Source organism: Nerophis lumbriciformis, linkage group LG38 (genome assembly GCF_033978685.3).
Source record: "Nerophis lumbriciformis linkage group LG38, RoL_Nlum_v2.1, whole genome shotgun sequence".
In the NCBI taxonomy this organism is placed as follows: domain Eukaryota; kingdom Metazoa; phylum Chordata; class Actinopteri; order Syngnathiformes; family Syngnathidae; genus Nerophis; species Nerophis lumbriciformis.
Genome location: NC_084585.2, coordinates 16,395,863 through 16,412,787, shown reverse-complemented (window position 1 = coordinate 16,412,787; position 16,925 = coordinate 16,395,863). Strand labels below are relative to the sequence as shown.

Genomic DNA, 16,925 nt, shown 5'->3' with positions numbered 1-16,925 from the left:
CCATTTATGTTCAATTCTCTTGCTGCTGCTCTATTTCCGTGTTCTACTGCGTGACTTATTGCCTTGAGTTTGAATTCTGCGTTGTACGCGTGTCTCTTAATAGGAGCCATTTTGTGGTCTTTACAGATGTAAACACACAAATGAAATGAAACGTAATATCCGCGCGCTTCTTCTTCTACGGGGGCGGGTGGTTGCTTACAGTAGAAGAAGCGCTTCCTCTTCTATGGGGGCGGGTGCTTACCTTGGCGGTTGCTTACCGTAGAAGAAGAAGCGCTTCCTCTTCTACGGGGAAAAAAGATGGCGGCTGTTTACCGTAGTTGCGAGACCTAAACTTTATGAAAATGAATCTTAATATTAATCCATTTATAAAGCGCACCGGGTTATAAGCCGCACTGTCAGCTTTTGAGTAAATTTGTGGTTTTTAGGTGCGGCTAATAGTGCGGAAAATACTACTGCAGCTATCAACATCTCTGACCAGATGGCCCAGTGGCAAGCTGACCCCGTTCCTTGCAGGTCATCGGAACTCCCCAGCTTTAGACCCAGGCCGGCCGGGCCCAACTTGCCAATGTGCACAGCCTCAACCTGCAGTTCCCCTGTTGAGGAGCCCATGCAGGTGGGCCGGGCTCACCTTACACCTGAAGAGCGCCTCCGCAGAAGGAGGGCAGGGGTGTGTCTCTATTGTGGTGAACCTGGCCATTTCCTTGCCACCTGTTCTATGCGGCCAAAAGAGCAGGCTCACCAGTAACTGGGGGTTCTGGTGAGCCAAGCTGTCTCCTCCCCTAAGTCCCTATGCCGAATGCAGTTTTCTGCTACTCTCCGTTGGCAATCCCAGTCCTTGTCTCTCCTTGCTCTGGTGAACTCGGGGGCGGATGAGAACTTTTTGGACGCCGACGTTGCTTCCCAAGTGGGCATTACCATCGAACCACTTCCCTCACCCTTGCAAGCCAATTCCCTGACTGGTCGACTCCTTGCCCGTGTCACTCACCGATCCGAACCTGTGCACCTCCTTGTCTCCGGTAATCATCTTGAACAAATCCAATTCCACATAATCTCTTCTCCTCATACTCCTGTAGTCCTTGGTCAGCCCTGGTTAAGACTTCACAATCCTCACATTGACTGGGCTGCAGCCAAAGTGGTGAGCTGGAGCTCTTACTGTCTCTCCACCTGCCTGCGGTCTGCCCGCTCCCCTGCTGAGGACACAGTCTCTCCAGTTGTCGCAGAGCCCCCTGATCTGTCCAAGGTTCCCTCTGTCTACCATGACTTAGAAGAGGCCTTCAGCAAGCAACACGCACTGTCCCTCCCTCCGCACCGCCCTTATGACTGTGCCATTGACCTGCTTTCACGAGCTCCCCTGCCTTCCAGTCGGTTATACAACCTGTCCCGCCCTGAGAGAGAGGCGATGGAGAAGTACATCCATGACTCATTGGCTGCAGGCATTATTTGACCCTCATCTTCCCCACTCGGTGCAGGTTTTTTCTTCGTGGGAAAGAAAGATGGCACTCTACGTCCCTGTATAGATTTTCGAGGGTTGAATAATATCACCATTAAAAACAAATACCCACTGCCTTTGCTGGCATCTGCCTTTGAACCCCTCCAAGGAGCAACTGTGTTTTCCAAGTTAGACCTTCGCAATGCCTACCATTTGATTCGAATCCGAGCTGGTGATGAATGGAAAACAGCCTTTAAGACTCTCCTTGGTCATTTCGAATACTTGGTTATGCCCTTTGGCTTGACTAATGCCCCATCAGTTTTTCAAGCTCTGGTGAACGATGTCCTCCTAGACCTGATTAACCGCTCCATCTTTGTGTACCTGGATGATATCCTGATTTTCTCCCGCAACTTGGAGGAACATGTGGTTCATGTCAAACAAGTGCTCCAGCGCCTTCTTGAGAACAAGCTCTACATTAAAGCAGAAAAATGTGAGTTCCATGTTCAGTCCACAAAGTTCCTCGGGTTCATTGTTGAGAGTGGTCAAATGAAGGCAGACCCCGAAAAGGTGCGAGCTGTGGTGGACTGGCCTCAACCAACCTCAGTTAAACGTCTCCAGGGATTTCTTGGCTTTGCAAACTTTTATCGCCGGTTCATCCGGAACTACAGTCAAGTGGTCGCACCCCTCACAAGACTCACATCTCCGTCTGTCCCATTCACTTGGACAGCAGAGGCTGACGCGGCTTTCAAGGACCTTAAGAGACGTTTTACCACAGCCCCTGTCCTGATTCATCCTGACTCCTCACGCCAGTTCATCTTGGAAGTTGATGCCTCAGAGTCTGGAGTGGGGGCTGTACTATCCCAGCGTTCTGCCAAGGACCAGAAGCTCCATCCTTGCGCGTTTTTCTCATATCGGCTAGAACCTGCTGAGCGCAATTATGATGTAGGTAACAGGGAGCTGCTGGCTGTCAAACTCGCTCTGGAAGAATGGAGGCACTGGCTTGAGGGAGCAGAACACCCATTCATCATCTGGACAGACCATAAAAACCTGACCTACATTCAGTCTGCCAAGTGTCTCAATTCCCGTCAGGCCCGGTGGGCTTTGTTTTTTGGTCGATTCCGCTTCACACTGACCTACCGTCCAGGATCACGCAACGTCAAGCCGGATGCCCTGTCACGTCAGTTCACTTCGGAGGGTCCCACCAGTCCTGAGCCTATCCTTCCGGCGTCTTGTGTGGTGGCCGCAGTGACTTGGGAGATTGAGTCGGTGGTCCGAAGGGCTCAACAAGACCAACCAGACCCGGGTAATGGTCCTGATAACCGCCTCTTTGTGCCTGACGCTGTACGTTCACAGGTTCTTCTGTGGGCACACACTTCCCTGTTTGCCTGCCACCCAGGAGTTGGCCGCACCTTGACTCTCCTCAAGCGACACTTTTGGTGGCCTACCATGGATGCTGATACCCGTGCCTTCGTGTCTGCCTGTACTGTGTGTGCCCGTGGAAAATCCTCCAATCGACCACCTGCTGGCCTACTCCATCCCTTGCCAGTCCCAAGCCGCCCCTGGTCTCATATTTCACTGGACTTTGTCACTGGCCTCCCGCCTTCTCAGGGAAATTCTGTTATCCTCACTATAGTGGACAGATTTTCCAAATCAGTGCATTTCGTGGCTCTACCCAAACTCCCCACGTCCCTGGAAACAGCCAAACTCATGGTCCAGCATGTGTTCCGTCTACATGGAATTCCTTCAGATGTGGTCTCGGATAGAGGGCCTCAGTTTATTTCGGAGGTTTAGAAGGCTTTCTGTCGGGCCATTGGAGCCACTGTGAGTCTGACTTCGGGTTATCACCCTCAGTCAAATGGGCAAACGGAACGGGCAAATCAAGACCTAGAAGCGGCCCTTCGATGTGTCGTTGCTAAGAACCCCTCCTCCTGGAGCACCCACCTGGTATGGGTTGAGTATGCCCACAACTCATTACCCTGTGCGGCCACGGGAGTGTCACCATTTGAGGTGTCCTTAGGTTACCTGCCTCAGTTGTTTCCTGCTGAGGAGGATGACATCTCTGTACCTTCAGTCCAGGCTCAGATGCGGCGTTACCGCAAGGTGTGGAAAGATGCTCGTGCTGCCCTCCTCAGCTCTGTGGACCGAAATCGTCGGTATGCTGACCGACACCGAAGTCCGGCACCAATATACCAGCCAGGTCAGCAGGTGTGGCTTTCCTCTAGAGACCTTCCCCTGAAGGTGGACTCAAAGAAACTTGCACCCCGGTATGTTGGCCCTTATGAAATCATTTCCATCATCAATCCAACAGTAATTAAGCTCAAAGTACCTGCACGCTGGAGGGTCCATCCCACCTTCCATGTCTCCCAACTGAAGCCTGTTTCGACCAGCCCACTGTCTCCCCCTGATACGCCCCCCCCCCCCACCACCCCGTGTCATCGACGACCACCCAGCCTACACAGTCCGGCGGCTGCTGGATGTGCGCCGTCGGGGTAGAGGTCTGCAGTACCTGGTGGACTGGGAGGGGTATGGACCTGAGGAGCGTTGCTGGGTGCCGCGCAGCTTCATCCTGGACCCTTCCCTCATCTTGGCCTTTCACCGCAGTCACCCGGGCAAGCCTGGGGGATCGCCTGGAGGCGTTCCTTGAGGGGGGGGGGGGCACTGTCACAGTCTCTGTTTGTTTGTCTCTGTGTGTGTATTTGGGAGAGTGGGTGTGTTTTGGCCGTAGGCGTGGCTCCAGCTCTCAGCCTGGCACAGCTGATCCCAGCACCCTAATCACTCACCTGCCTGCTATCAACTCATCACCTGCAGCCTACAAATGTTTGGACTTCACTCGGCGCGATCGCCAGATCGTTTCACCTTTCTACATGTGGTAACGCTTCTCGCCCCTTTGTTCTTGAATTCTAGCACTTTTGGATGTCTTGCGAATCTGCCATTTTTTGTGTTTTTGGCTCCTCATTCTACCCCTGTTTTTTCCCTCTGCCTTCAGTTCCCTACCTGCCGTGTGTGCCTGCTCAGCCTGCTAGCCTCAGCCTGCTAGCCTCAGCCTGCTATCCACAGCCTGCTAGCCACAGCCTGCTAGCCTCAGCCTGCTAGCCTCAGCCTGCTAGCCTCAGCCTGCTAGCCACAGCCTGCTAGCCACAGCCTGCTAGCCACAGCCTGCTAGCCTCAGCCTGCTAGCCTCAGCCTGCTAGCCTCAGCCTGCTAGCCTCAGCCTGCTCGCCACAGCCTGCTCGCCACAGCCTGCTCACCACAGCCTGCTCGCCTCAGTGTGCTCTCCTGGACTGCCAAGCCAAGGACTACGAGCTCCCTCCTTTCCCTCTGGTTGTATTAATAATAACCCTTGAACTTTAAATCTGTGTGTCTTTTCTGCATTTGGGGCCACCAGTTTTACCAACCGTGACAGTTTATGTATATTAGGAACAATAAAGGCCCTAATATACTGCCTTGGGGGACTCCACAGCTTACTGAGAGGGGGGGGGGACACGGTGCCGTTCACCTCTCCCACATGTCTCCTCCCCTCCAAGTAAGATTGTATCCAGCTCGATGAGGTTTTATCAAATCCGATTGCTCTGAGCTTATCCAACAGTATAGCGTGGTTAACGGTGTCAAAGGTCTTCTGAAGGTCCAGCATGACCATGCCGAAGTATTTGCCCACGTCCACCTCATGTCTGATGTGGTCGGTCAGATAGAGAAGGCATGTGTCAGTGGAGTGGTGAGTTCTGAAGCCGGATTGGAAATTGTACATGAGTTTTTTAGTGGCAAGTTAACTATCGACCTGTTCATAAACTATTTTTTCCATTACTTTCGAAATGGAACTGAGAATAGAAACAGGTCGGTAGTTGCCAGTTTCTGATTTGCTTCCTTTTTTAAAAAGGGGAGTTACTCTTGCTATCTTGAAATCTTTTGGTACTTGGCCTTGTGTAATTGAGAGGTGTATTATGTGCGTGATGATTGGGGAAATGGTGGTGGCAGAGTCCCTGAGGAATCTGGAGGGGATATTGTCAAGGCCGGTGGCCTTGTTTGGGTGGAGCGTGCTCAATTTTTTAAGCACCTCGTCAGCTGAGACCATTTCTAATTTGAAATCGTTGTTGGATACTCCTAGCTTTCTGTAGAAGGCTTTAATGTGTTCTACACCAAAGCGACCAGAGTGGTGGGACAGCTTGTTGACTAGAGTTGTGGATATGCTGGTAAAAAAGGTGTTAAGTCTGCTTACTACCTCCATTTTGTCTGTAATGAGGGAGTCACCCTCCTTGATGTTGATGTTGGTGAGTCTGGTTTTAAGTTTCTGGCTGCAGCCATGAAGCTGCTTGTTGAGGATTTTCCAGAGCTCACGTGGCTTATTTGTGTTTTCCTCTATTTTGTCCTTAATGTAATTTTTTTAAAGGATTTAGTCAGGTTTTTTTACTTATTTCTTAATTTATTGCATTGCTTTTTGAGCGCTGAAAGGAGTGATATGAGGTTATTATTGGGTTGTTTATCCACTTCGGTTTTACACTTTTGGTATTCGGAGTATTTTTTGTCTCTGTCTTTTATGGCAGCTATTAGGTCCGGATTCATCCATGGTTCAGAGCAGGCTTTGATCCTGACTGTTCTCACGGGAGCCATATCATTTAATATCGCTAGGAAGGCTGTTTTGAGGCGATCCCAAGCATCATCCACCAGGTTGCTCGTGAGCACAGGGGACCAGTCCCACAAAGAAATCCCTGAATCCTGTGTAGGCCTGGCGGGGGGTCCAGGTACCACGGTTCCGACCATCAGGGACCGGGGAGAGGCTGCGAGGACCTCCGCTCTGCCGTCTCTACTGGAGACCGGGGTGTTGTTGTCGACAGCCACCCCGTTGTCCGCCGCCGAGCCGCTGTCCTCACCGATGTTTGGGCCGTCCTCATCCGCCTCCGGGCTGCCGACCACATCGATGATCGGGGTGAAGTCCTCCGTCAAGCCGCCGACCGCTGGAACGCAGGTAAACTCGGGTTGTGATGAGTAAGTAAGGGCTGGCGTAGATGGAGAGCTAATGTTTTTAGCATAGCTCCGACGAGGTCCCGTAGCTAAGTTAGCTTCCTTGGCGTCGTTAGCAACAGCATTGCTAGGCTTCGCCAGGCGGGACAACATTAACCGGGTGGTTACTCGTCCAGGGTTTAGTTCAGTGTCTCTTGAGAGTAGAAGTATTAGTAGAATTGTTGATCTTCGGTCTATCCTTCCAGTCAGGGGCTTGTTTCTTCTGTTTCGATCCGCTGTCAGGCACGAGGTAATCACGTTACCTCCGAAACCAAAGTGCTTCGCCGAAGAATTACCGAGGAGGTAGAAATCAGAGTGATCGCCCTTTTCGCGTTCCCGACTCTCATTTTCAAGAGGGTATAATATCTGTGGTGGTTTAAAATACAAATCCGTGATCCACAATAGAAAAAGGAGGACGTGTGGAATCATACGAGCCTTTGTTTGGATTCCACAGAGGGAGCGAAAGAAAATGCGACTGCTCATCTCGGAGACCGGCTGCAAAGTCAACTTGGGACTCACCATAATGACCCATGTTAAAATACAGTAGCGTAAATATTGATTAAAAACAAGGCAGAGATTTTATTTAACTATTAGATTTAATATTTTGGCCACTATAACAATATATACAGTTTGAACAGTAACATTGTGTTTGAATGTAAGAAAATAAAACCCTGTGCATTATTCAAGTGAGTTTTTGGCGTACGCAGCTCTTTAGCGCCCTCCTAGTGGCTCCCTGGAGCATTTTTAAAAAAAGATTGAAAATAGAAAAAGATGGTGGGAAAAAAATATTTTTGTTTTAGTATGTTTTTTGTTTTAGTATGTTTTTTGTTTGAGGACAAACATGACACAAACCTTCCCAATTGTTTCTAAGCCCACTGTTTAATATGTTTGTGTGTATGCTTCACTGATGACATTATTTGATGAACATTGTTTTGTCCTACTAATTTTGCCCGTTATTGAACTCACCACAGTGTGGACTGTGACGCAACAGTTTGTTTACATGTAAAATCTTCCACTCTTTCTTTGTCTCATTTTGTCCACCAAAAGTTGTATGCTGTGCGTTAATGCCCAAAGGTGAGCTTTGTTGATGTTATTGACTTGTTGGAGTGCTAATCAGGCATATTTGGTCAGTGCATGACTGCAAGCTAATCGATGCTAACATGCTATTTAGGCTAACTGTATGTACATATTGCATCATTATGCCTCATTTGTAGGTATATTTGAGCTCATTTAATATACTTTACTTTTATCCTCTTTGTATATAATTTAGTTTTGCATGTCTAATGACACATTATTTGTATGTAATATTGGCTGCATTTCTGATAGTTGTTTGTGTGCCATGTTGTTCCAGACCACAGAAAACATTACCTAGCTTGCCAAAGATTGAAATAAATCTATTAAAAGAAGACAGCCTGCCGTTTCCTTTAACTTGGACACACACATCTATACCTTTGGCCATTCCAAGACAGTAATTTCCAGGAGTTATCTCACCCTCTGAGACGTTTTACTAATGTTTCCCAATGTTGTAAAAATATGTTGAATAAATATTAAATTTAAACATGTCTGTCAATGAAGATTTGCTTCAGCCTGCGACACAATCATGTTGATAGACTATTGTAGCTAATATAACACATCATGTGTTGCCTTCATTATAACACTTATATAAGACTTTTAAAGTCATTTTGATAGTAGGCTAATATAACTAATATAGACACTTACGTCATGTGTTGTCTTCATTATAACACTTATATAAGACTTTTAAAATTATTTTGATATTAGGCTATTATAGCTAATTTAGACCTGTGTACTTGTACCATAGTTTGAGAAATGAAAGAATATGGTAGTCCAGCCATTCAAATGAAATACAAGAGTGGATGTGAACACAAAATTGTATTCACACAATATAGTCAATGTAAGTCAAAGCTGATGGTTCACATTTATCCTGGATGATATCATCGTACCTTTCTGCATACATCCTTTTTCTGCAACTAAAGCACCAAATTGTTACCTCTGCTGGAGCAGCAATGGCCGACACTTGAATGCCATACTGAAAGGAGCCACCAATCCCCAGAACCACGGCCAGAAGATAAAGTCTCCAGTATTGTAGCTGGTGCGACAATAAAGCACACGCACACACACACACACACACACACACACACACACACACACACACACACACACACACACACACACACACACACACACACACACACACACACAGTCTTTGAGTTAGCTATTACACATAATCACACTTCCACACTTCTTGCACTGTACTGTCATGCTCCACTGATGTGTGCTTAATTATTACAACTTTTGCTTGTTCTTCTCTTGTTACTCAAGTCTTTTTTTTTTTTTTTTTACCAACATCAACAAGCTTACTGGTGTCCACGACACGAGGCACACTTGCACCACATCCAACAATAACATGATAATGTTTTATTATGTTTGATTGCAGATGTACAAAACCATAACAGTAAGCCCTGGTTTATTGCTGCAAATTGGTTCCGGGCCTGACATTGATAAATTAATTCCTGTGACATCTGAATTATTAATTATTAATTGAATATGTTGTACTGTAACCATGAAACAACACTCACATTGTCATTCATACTTGTTAAGGTGGGACTGGATGCTGCCTGAGGCTGAGCCAATCAGTGGCCACGATACTGAACTCTGTTTGGTTTGGTCTCATGTGGTTGCCAATACTATTGTAGTATTGTGGTACATTTAGCCGTGTTTATGCAAAATTACGCAGAATAATACAATCGAATCTGCGATTGAATAAAGCCGCCAACTTCAAAAGGCAAAGTAATGTATTCGTATTCAGGTATTTTATTAGTATTAATAGCATTTTGAGGTGAAGGAGTATAAGCTGATAAAAGGTATTGGAAAAGATGAGTCATCGAGGTTCACACATGCGAAACGAGTCAGAGCTTTTCTTCTTGTCACTCTCTCACACACACCAGTGCGTGCGCCAAGGATTGTTAGCGAGTTAGCAGACGGCACAGGAGTTATGATGCTAGTTAGCAGCTACTGGTGATCAACAAAGTGCATAAGTGTATGTTGTCACTAGAGATGTCCGATAATATCGGCCTGCCAATATTATCGGCCGATAAATGCGTTAAAATGTAATATAGGAAATTATCGGTATCGTTTTTTTTATTATCGGTATAGTTTTTTTTTTTTTAATTTAAATTTTTTATTTTTGTATTAAATCAACATAAAAAACACAAGATACACTTACAATTAGTGCACCAACCCAAAAAACCTCCCTCTGCCATTTACACTCATTCACACTCATTCACACAAAAGGGTTGTTTCTTTCTGTTATTAATATTCTGGTTCCTACATTATATATCAATATATATCAATACAGTCTGCAAGGGATACAGTCCATAAGCACACATTATTGTGCGTGCTGCTGGTCCACTAATAGTACTAACCTTTAACAGTTAATTTGACTAATTTTCATTCATTACTAATTTCTATGTAACTGTTTTTATTATGTTTTACTTTCTTTTTTATTCAAGAAAATGTTTTTAATTTATTTATCTTCTTTTATTTTATTAAATTTTTTTTAAAGTACCTTATCTTCACCATACCTGGTTGTCCAAATTAGGCATAATAATGTGTTAATTCCACGACTGTATATATCGGTTGATATCGGTATCGGTAATTAAATAGTTGGACAATATCGGAATATCGGATATCGGCAACAAGCCATTATCGGACATCCCTAGTTGTCACATATCAAGAAAGGGATAAGATTTCAATGGTGATTTTTTTTTTTGATGCAGATGAATTTGACTAAAAAAGATAAGATAACGTGCATTTAAAGCCCCCTGGAAAAAATCGATTCAAACACAAATTGCGATTCTTGTTGAGTACGATTCTGATTCGATCCAAAATGTCAAGAATCCATTTTTTTAAATATGTTTTTTAGGCCATGTCCTCGCTTACTGACAGTACGAACACGTCAGCAGCCAAAGCAACAGTTTTTGTAAACTGTTTTTAAATCTTTTTATTATCGTTTATTTACTAAGCAGAATTTTATTTGAAGCCCTCCCCCCATTATAATTTTTTTGTACATGTTTTTTTATGTGAAACAATTGTCATACTTTTTTTCCTCAAACTGGAATTTAATTTGATGCATGTTTTGAATGGAAACATTTTCTAATATGCACAATTATTTATTATTCTACTGCAAAAAAAAACTAATTCAACCTAATAGAAACTAATTTGCTTACAACCCAGCATTTTTGCACTAATGCCCTTACAGGGGGCACTGAGAAAAAAGAACATTTACCATTATATTCTTATCAGTGATTGAGCAGGAAAGGGCTAGGAATAGGTTTGCGGTAAAATGTTGTATGACCGCGGGAGCAATAAGCACAGCGCACGATTAATTTTTGTAAGATTCACACCACTGGTGCATAAATAGGCGCCTCTCGCCACTTTGCGCTTCGAGTTATCGTGTTTTTTTAACATATATTCATACAAAAAAAATCATATCACAGTTCCTTGCTGTTTTGCTTTTGACTATGGCAGAGCTGGGCAAAATACGGCCTGCGGGTCACATGCAGCCCGTTATGATTTTCAATCCGGACCACCGGACGTTCTACATAATTTTTTTAGACCTTAAACCTCAAAACTGTCGCCACCATTATGATGTGCAGTGCTGCTTTTAAATGACCGTAAGTCTTGAACTATAGAAAGCATTTTAATGGTCGGAATCTGTGCTTTTAAGTAATATATACGGTAATCTACGTCACAGCAGCTCAGACGAGGAACAAAGCAGAGTGGGCGAGGTTTGTTTTCAGAGCAGCCAGCCCGAAACGCATGTGTCAGAAACAGATGCAGAAGCTAATTTTTACAACAAATTTCTGCATAAAAGTGATAATATATCATATTGTAGGTGATTGTAAAAGATGCCTATTGAGGAGATGGTCTGAGAAGTAAAAGAGGAGCGACGTTCATATGTTGTTAATATTCAGTGTTTTATTGTTCATAGGTAATATTGTAAATACTACTTTCTTTATTTTAATGCATGTACATTTTGTGTGTCCCATTCAGTAAAAAACTGTAAAATTTCAGTCCGTTTTTTTGAGGTGGTCTGTCATAACTTTTTTAGATCGGATGTTGTGACTTTTGGTATTAGTGTTCCTGAAAAAAAGAGACTCACAGACACATTTTTTCTCTCAATATGGCCCCCGAGTCAAAATATTTGCTCAGCTCTGGACTATGGCCTGTTATTAATCAAAAACAGTGCCGGCCCAAGCCTCCATGGGGCCCTAAGCAAAATTTGATTTTGGGGCCCTCTATTTCTGCCAATAATATTGATTGTTGATCATTCACACACCTACTATAAACTCATTGTGGCTCTGGCAGTGTTGTTTACATTATCCTATTGTCAGCCTGGCATGTCTTTACAAATGACATGTCATTTATAAAGATATGGGGGTGGCCCAGTTAAGAACATAAATAATACCAATGAATGAACGAATGATGTCCAGAGTGCCACATATGGTTCCTAATCTTAAAATGTAGAAAACATTCAGCTACAAGAGTGGCCTGGGGTTGAACAGTCCAAGTGATAAAGCTTTGTATTTACAGTAAAAGTGTCATCTTGTCTCATCAGTCTTGTACATATTAGTCTTTAATTACTAGTTTACATTTTTAGTTAATTGTTCATATTTAATTAAATTTTATTTAACAAAGAGAGCGCAGTCTACTGAAGTTAAATTCATCAATAGTTTTCCCCTTTGAAAGACGCAAGGCAAAATCCTTCCATTTCACCATGTTGCTACAATGATCTTCACTGTTTTCATGCTGTTTCAGCAGTGCACCTATGTTGACCCAATCCCGCTGTCCCTCGGCTGCCAGTTTTAAGGACTTTTTGGAAAATAATTTTCAGCAAAAGCAATAGACTGCATCTTTACTTCTTGAATAAGTCAGCCAGCTACGCTTGACTTTTTCCCCATTGACTAGCTGTCTGTAGGTATAATGATAATGAAAACGTCGGCCATCATGCCGTTTGGGGAATGAAAAGTTCTCCTTAATAGACAGTGGTCCTCTGATCACCTGCTCAGTCCTGTCTGAATCTGAGAGGAAAGATATGGCGTCACATTAGTGCCAAAAATCCAAGCGCATAAAAACTGTTATCGCGCGCTGATTCTCCACTTTGTGCGCGCGCGACACCCTTTTGCGCGCGCGTGGTGTCTTTTTGCGCACGCGCGGTGCCTTTCTGCGCACGCGCCGTCTCGGTCTGTGCGCTCTCTGTGTACTCCTGGCATCTCTCCTCGCGCTGTCATTTTGTTTTTGGCACTTTGGGGGCAGGTATGCTTAGACAGCCCCTCCTTTCTGATTGGCTCTGAGCATTTTTCATATGACCAATCATTCTCCAGCGTAGCAACGTTGTAGCCATCTTACCTCGGACAGCTAGCCTCAATCATTACATTGATGTCAAAGCAAGTTATGGTAATTTAATTAGTACATGTACCAATTAAATTACCATAACTTGCTCGATTTTCGACCAATTTACAAACGGTTTGCCTTGTTACAAATCTTATTACATGTAGATATGACATAGGATGCTGCACCTGTTGAAATTACCTCTTTCGCTATAAAAAAAAAAGACTTAATTGTGCAACATAGTTGTGTAGGGTCAGTGATAGTCAGTTCTCTGATTATTTTAAACTGTTTCAGAATACATTATTAAAAGGCTATTTTTAACATTTTAAAAACAAAATTAAAAGATTATTTCATTAATTTTATGGCTGAATCAAAAGAAATTCCATAAATTAGAAAACAAATGTTCAAGAAGAAGTGAAAACTTTGCGCCTATAACAATCTTGATACATATTGACGATGACCCGCCCTGCTATACTTCTGATTGGCTCTGAGCATTTCGCCTGACCAATCAGAAAGAAGGGGCCGTCTAAGCATACCCGCCCCCAAAGTGCCAAAACGAAACATGCCAGCGCACAGACCGAGACGGCGCGCGCGCAAAAAGGCACCACACGCGCGCAAAAGGGTGTCGCGCGCGCGCACGAAGTGGAGAATCAGCGCGCGATAACAGTTTTTATGCGCTCGGATTTTTGGCACTAATGTGACGCCATAGCAGGCGGCAAACGTCACAGGTGCAGCAGAGGCAGCTTTACATTTAAAGAGAGGCAGGAAGAATCACTAAGCCTAGATCAGCAGCAGCACTCTGTTGACCTAAAATTGTGTTTTTGTACAATAATATATCTTTGATCATTTAGAAATCATCAGTCAGACTCGTACATGCAAAAAATTAAAAATAAGATTTTTTTGTTAATTGCTTTTGGAGGCCCCCTGGTGGCCGCGGGGCCCTAAGCAAGCGCTTAGTACGCTTATGCCTTGGGCCGGCTCTGATCAAAAAGATTCACATTTTAGCAGATTGTATGTATATTTGACCCGAATTAGGCTTTTTCAAGCATAAAAAGCGAACTTATCAAATCTAAGGCACTGTAATGTATTGATTGATTGATTGATTGATTGATTGAGACTTTTATTAGTAGATTGCACAGTACAGTACATATTCCGTACAATTGGCCACTAAATGGTAACACCCGAATAAGTTTTTCAACTTGTTTAAGTCGGGGACCACGTTAATCAATTCATGGTATTGCACATTATCATCAACATCATCACAGGAAGTGGCAGTGTTTTCGCAGCTTCGTGGTTGTGTTAAAAAACTAATGTCTTATCTATGTCTTATTAGTATTTCTATATTGCGTAAACCAAGTGTAAAGGCGACTATAGTAGTCTTATTTCATGTCTAGAAGGCTCTAATTATAGTAAAAATTCTACAATGTCGTTGTTTTTAATCGGCAATGACAATAAAAGCCTATTCTATTCTATTTAGAAGCTCCTACATAGTTTTTTAATGCTCTAAATATGAAAATATTTGCCACCAATTAACTGTGATAAACAAGGGAACTACTCTACATAGAAATATGTACTCATAATATGATGAAAGTAAGCACTTAATCCAATATCAAATCATATTTCTCCAAGAATAATTCCTCCTACCTTATTTGATGCTCCCTCCATGTTTGTGCTGCAGCGCGGTGGATGCTGACCTCAGCAGAGCAGCATATATGAAGGCCGCCGCCATGCAGTTACACATCGATAGCTTTGGTTGTCCATTAATGTCGTTAGCGCAGCATTGTCGTGTTTTTGACGTAAATCGCAGTACCGGATAAAACCTGGTCTGTCTGGCGGTGGCGTGTTCTAGTAAGACATTAGGTTCCCTCGGGACCGCGTTCCCGTCCATCAACTATCAACTTGAAGTGAGACGCTCTTCCATCCAACGTTCAAGGCCTCAAAAATCTAACTAAACTTAATCATGCTGCTTACCGTCAGAGAGCCTCTAAATGTGATGATAACCATAGAACCAGAAATAGAACACAATTAGAAATATCAATGACATCAAATTAACATGTTGAACGTAGTATTAAAGTCAGTAGATTATTTTCTGTATATTAAAAAAAAAAAAAAAAAAAATTTTATTTAAATTCTCTGTAAAAATAAAACTGGTGCCATTTTTCCATTTACAGTTATGCACTGTATAAACAAAGACCTTAGATTTTACTGTTAAAAACGTGCAGTTCAGTCGCCAGAATTGTAATGCAAAATTAACAATGTTACAGTTTTTCAATTTCTACTTAGGCACTGTAAAAAACTAAGAAAAAAAATGGTAAAGAAAATGGTAAGAAAACTGGCAGTTCAGTCGACAAAATTTTACCGGAAAAATAACAATGGTAACGTTTTTCTATTTACAGTAATGCACTGTAAAAAAAAAAATCTCAAAAAGTCAGTAGATTTTATAAGAAAATATTGTAAAAATAATAATGGTAGTGTTTTGTTTTTTAATCTTTAGTAAGGCACTGTAAAAACAAAGACCGGGGAGTTCACTGTAAAAAACTAGAAAATACCGGAAATAAACAATGGTATTTATTCCATTTACAGTAATTGGCTGTAAAAAAAGAATAGGTTTTATGATAAGACCCAACTCTCTCGATTGAGTCACACATCAAGAGTGTTACTAAAACGGCCTTCTTTCATGTGCGGTCCCCTCCAAGGTTTCTCATTGTCATTCCACTGGGTTGAGTTTTTCCTTGACCTGATGTGGGATCTGAACCGAGGATGTCGTTGTGGCTTGTGCAGCCCTTTGAGAAACTTGTGATTTAGGGCTATATAAATAAACACTGAGGAACACTGACAAGGAACCCAGATTTCCCTCGCCTGGACGCGGGTCACCGGGGCCCCCCTCTGGAGCCAGGCCCGGAGGTGGGGCACGATGGCGAGCGCCTGGTGGCCGGGCCTGCCCCCATGGGGCCCGGCCGGGCACAGCCCGAAGAGGCAACGTGGGTCCCCCCTCCAATGGGCTCACCACCCATAGCAGGGGTCATAGAGGTCGGGTGCGATGTGAGCTGGGCGGCAGCCGAAGGCAGGGCACTTGGCGGTCTGATCCTCGGCTACAGAAGCTAGCTCTTGGGACGTGGAACGTCACCTCGCTGGGGGGGGAAGGAGCCTGAGCTAGTGCACGAGGTGGAGAAGTTCCGGCTAGATATAGTCGGACTCACTTCGACGCACAGCAAGGGCTCTGGAACCAGTTCTCTCGAGAGGGGCTGGACTTTCTTCCACTCTGGCGTTGCCGGCAGTGAGAGGCAACGGGCTGGGGTGGCAATTCTTGTTTCCCCCCGGCTCAGAGCCTGCACATTGGAGTTCAACCCGGTGGACGAGAGGGTAGCTTCCCTCCGCCTTCGGGTGGGGGAACGGGTCCTGACTGTGGTTTGCGCTTATGCGCCAAACCACAGCTCAGAGTACCCACCCTTTTTGGATTCACTCGAGGGAGTACTTGAGAGTGCGCCCCCGGGTGATTCCCTCTTTCTACTGGGAGACTTCAATGCTCATGTTGGCAGCGACAGTGAAACCTGGAGAGGCGTGATTGGGAAGAATGGCCGCCCGGATCTGAATCCGAGTGGTGTTTTGTTATTGGACTTTTGTGCTCGTCACAGATTGCCAATAACAAACACCATGTTCAAACATAAGGGTGTCCATATGTGCACTTGGCACCAGGACACCCTAGGCCGCAGTTCCATGATCGACTTTGTAGTTGTGTCATCGGATTTGCGGCCTCATGTTTTGGACACTCGGGTGAAGAGAGGGGCGGAGCTTTCTACCGATCACCACCTGGTGGTGAGTTGGCTGCGATGGTGGGGGAGGATGCCGGACAGACCTGGCAGGCCCAAACGCATTGTGAGGGTTTGCTGGGAACGTCTGGCAGAGTCTCCTGTCAGAGAGAGTTTCAATTCCCACCTCCGGAAGAACTTTGAACATGTCACGAGGGAGGTGCTAGACATTGAGTCCGAATGGACCATGTTCCGCGCCTCTATTGTCGAGGCGGCTGATTGGAGCTGTGGCCGCAAGGTAGTTGGTGCTTGTCGTGGCGGTAATCCTAGAACCCGTTGGT

At 44.5% G+C, this 16,925-nt stretch overlaps 1 protein-coding gene across 1 annotated transcript in view; it reads right to left on the bottom strand.

Moving 5' to 3' along the window:
• LOC133578327 (solute carrier family 2, facilitated glucose transporter member 11-like) overlaps positions 1 to 14,568 on the bottom strand; it is a 41,924-nt gene extending 27,356 nt beyond the window's left edge. The window contains exons 1-2 of the mRNA XM_061932670.1: positions 14,480 to 14,568; positions 8,433 to 8,531 (exon numbers count right to left, since the gene is read on the bottom strand). Of these exons, the coding sequence (XP_061788654.1) occupies positions 8,433 to 8,531; positions 14,480 to 14,500 (120 nt within the window). The 5' untranslated portion in view covers positions 14,501 to 14,568. The remainder of the gene's footprint in view (positions 1 to 8,432; positions 8,532 to 14,479) is intronic.
• Positions 14,569 to 16,925: the final 2,357 nt, after the last annotated feature.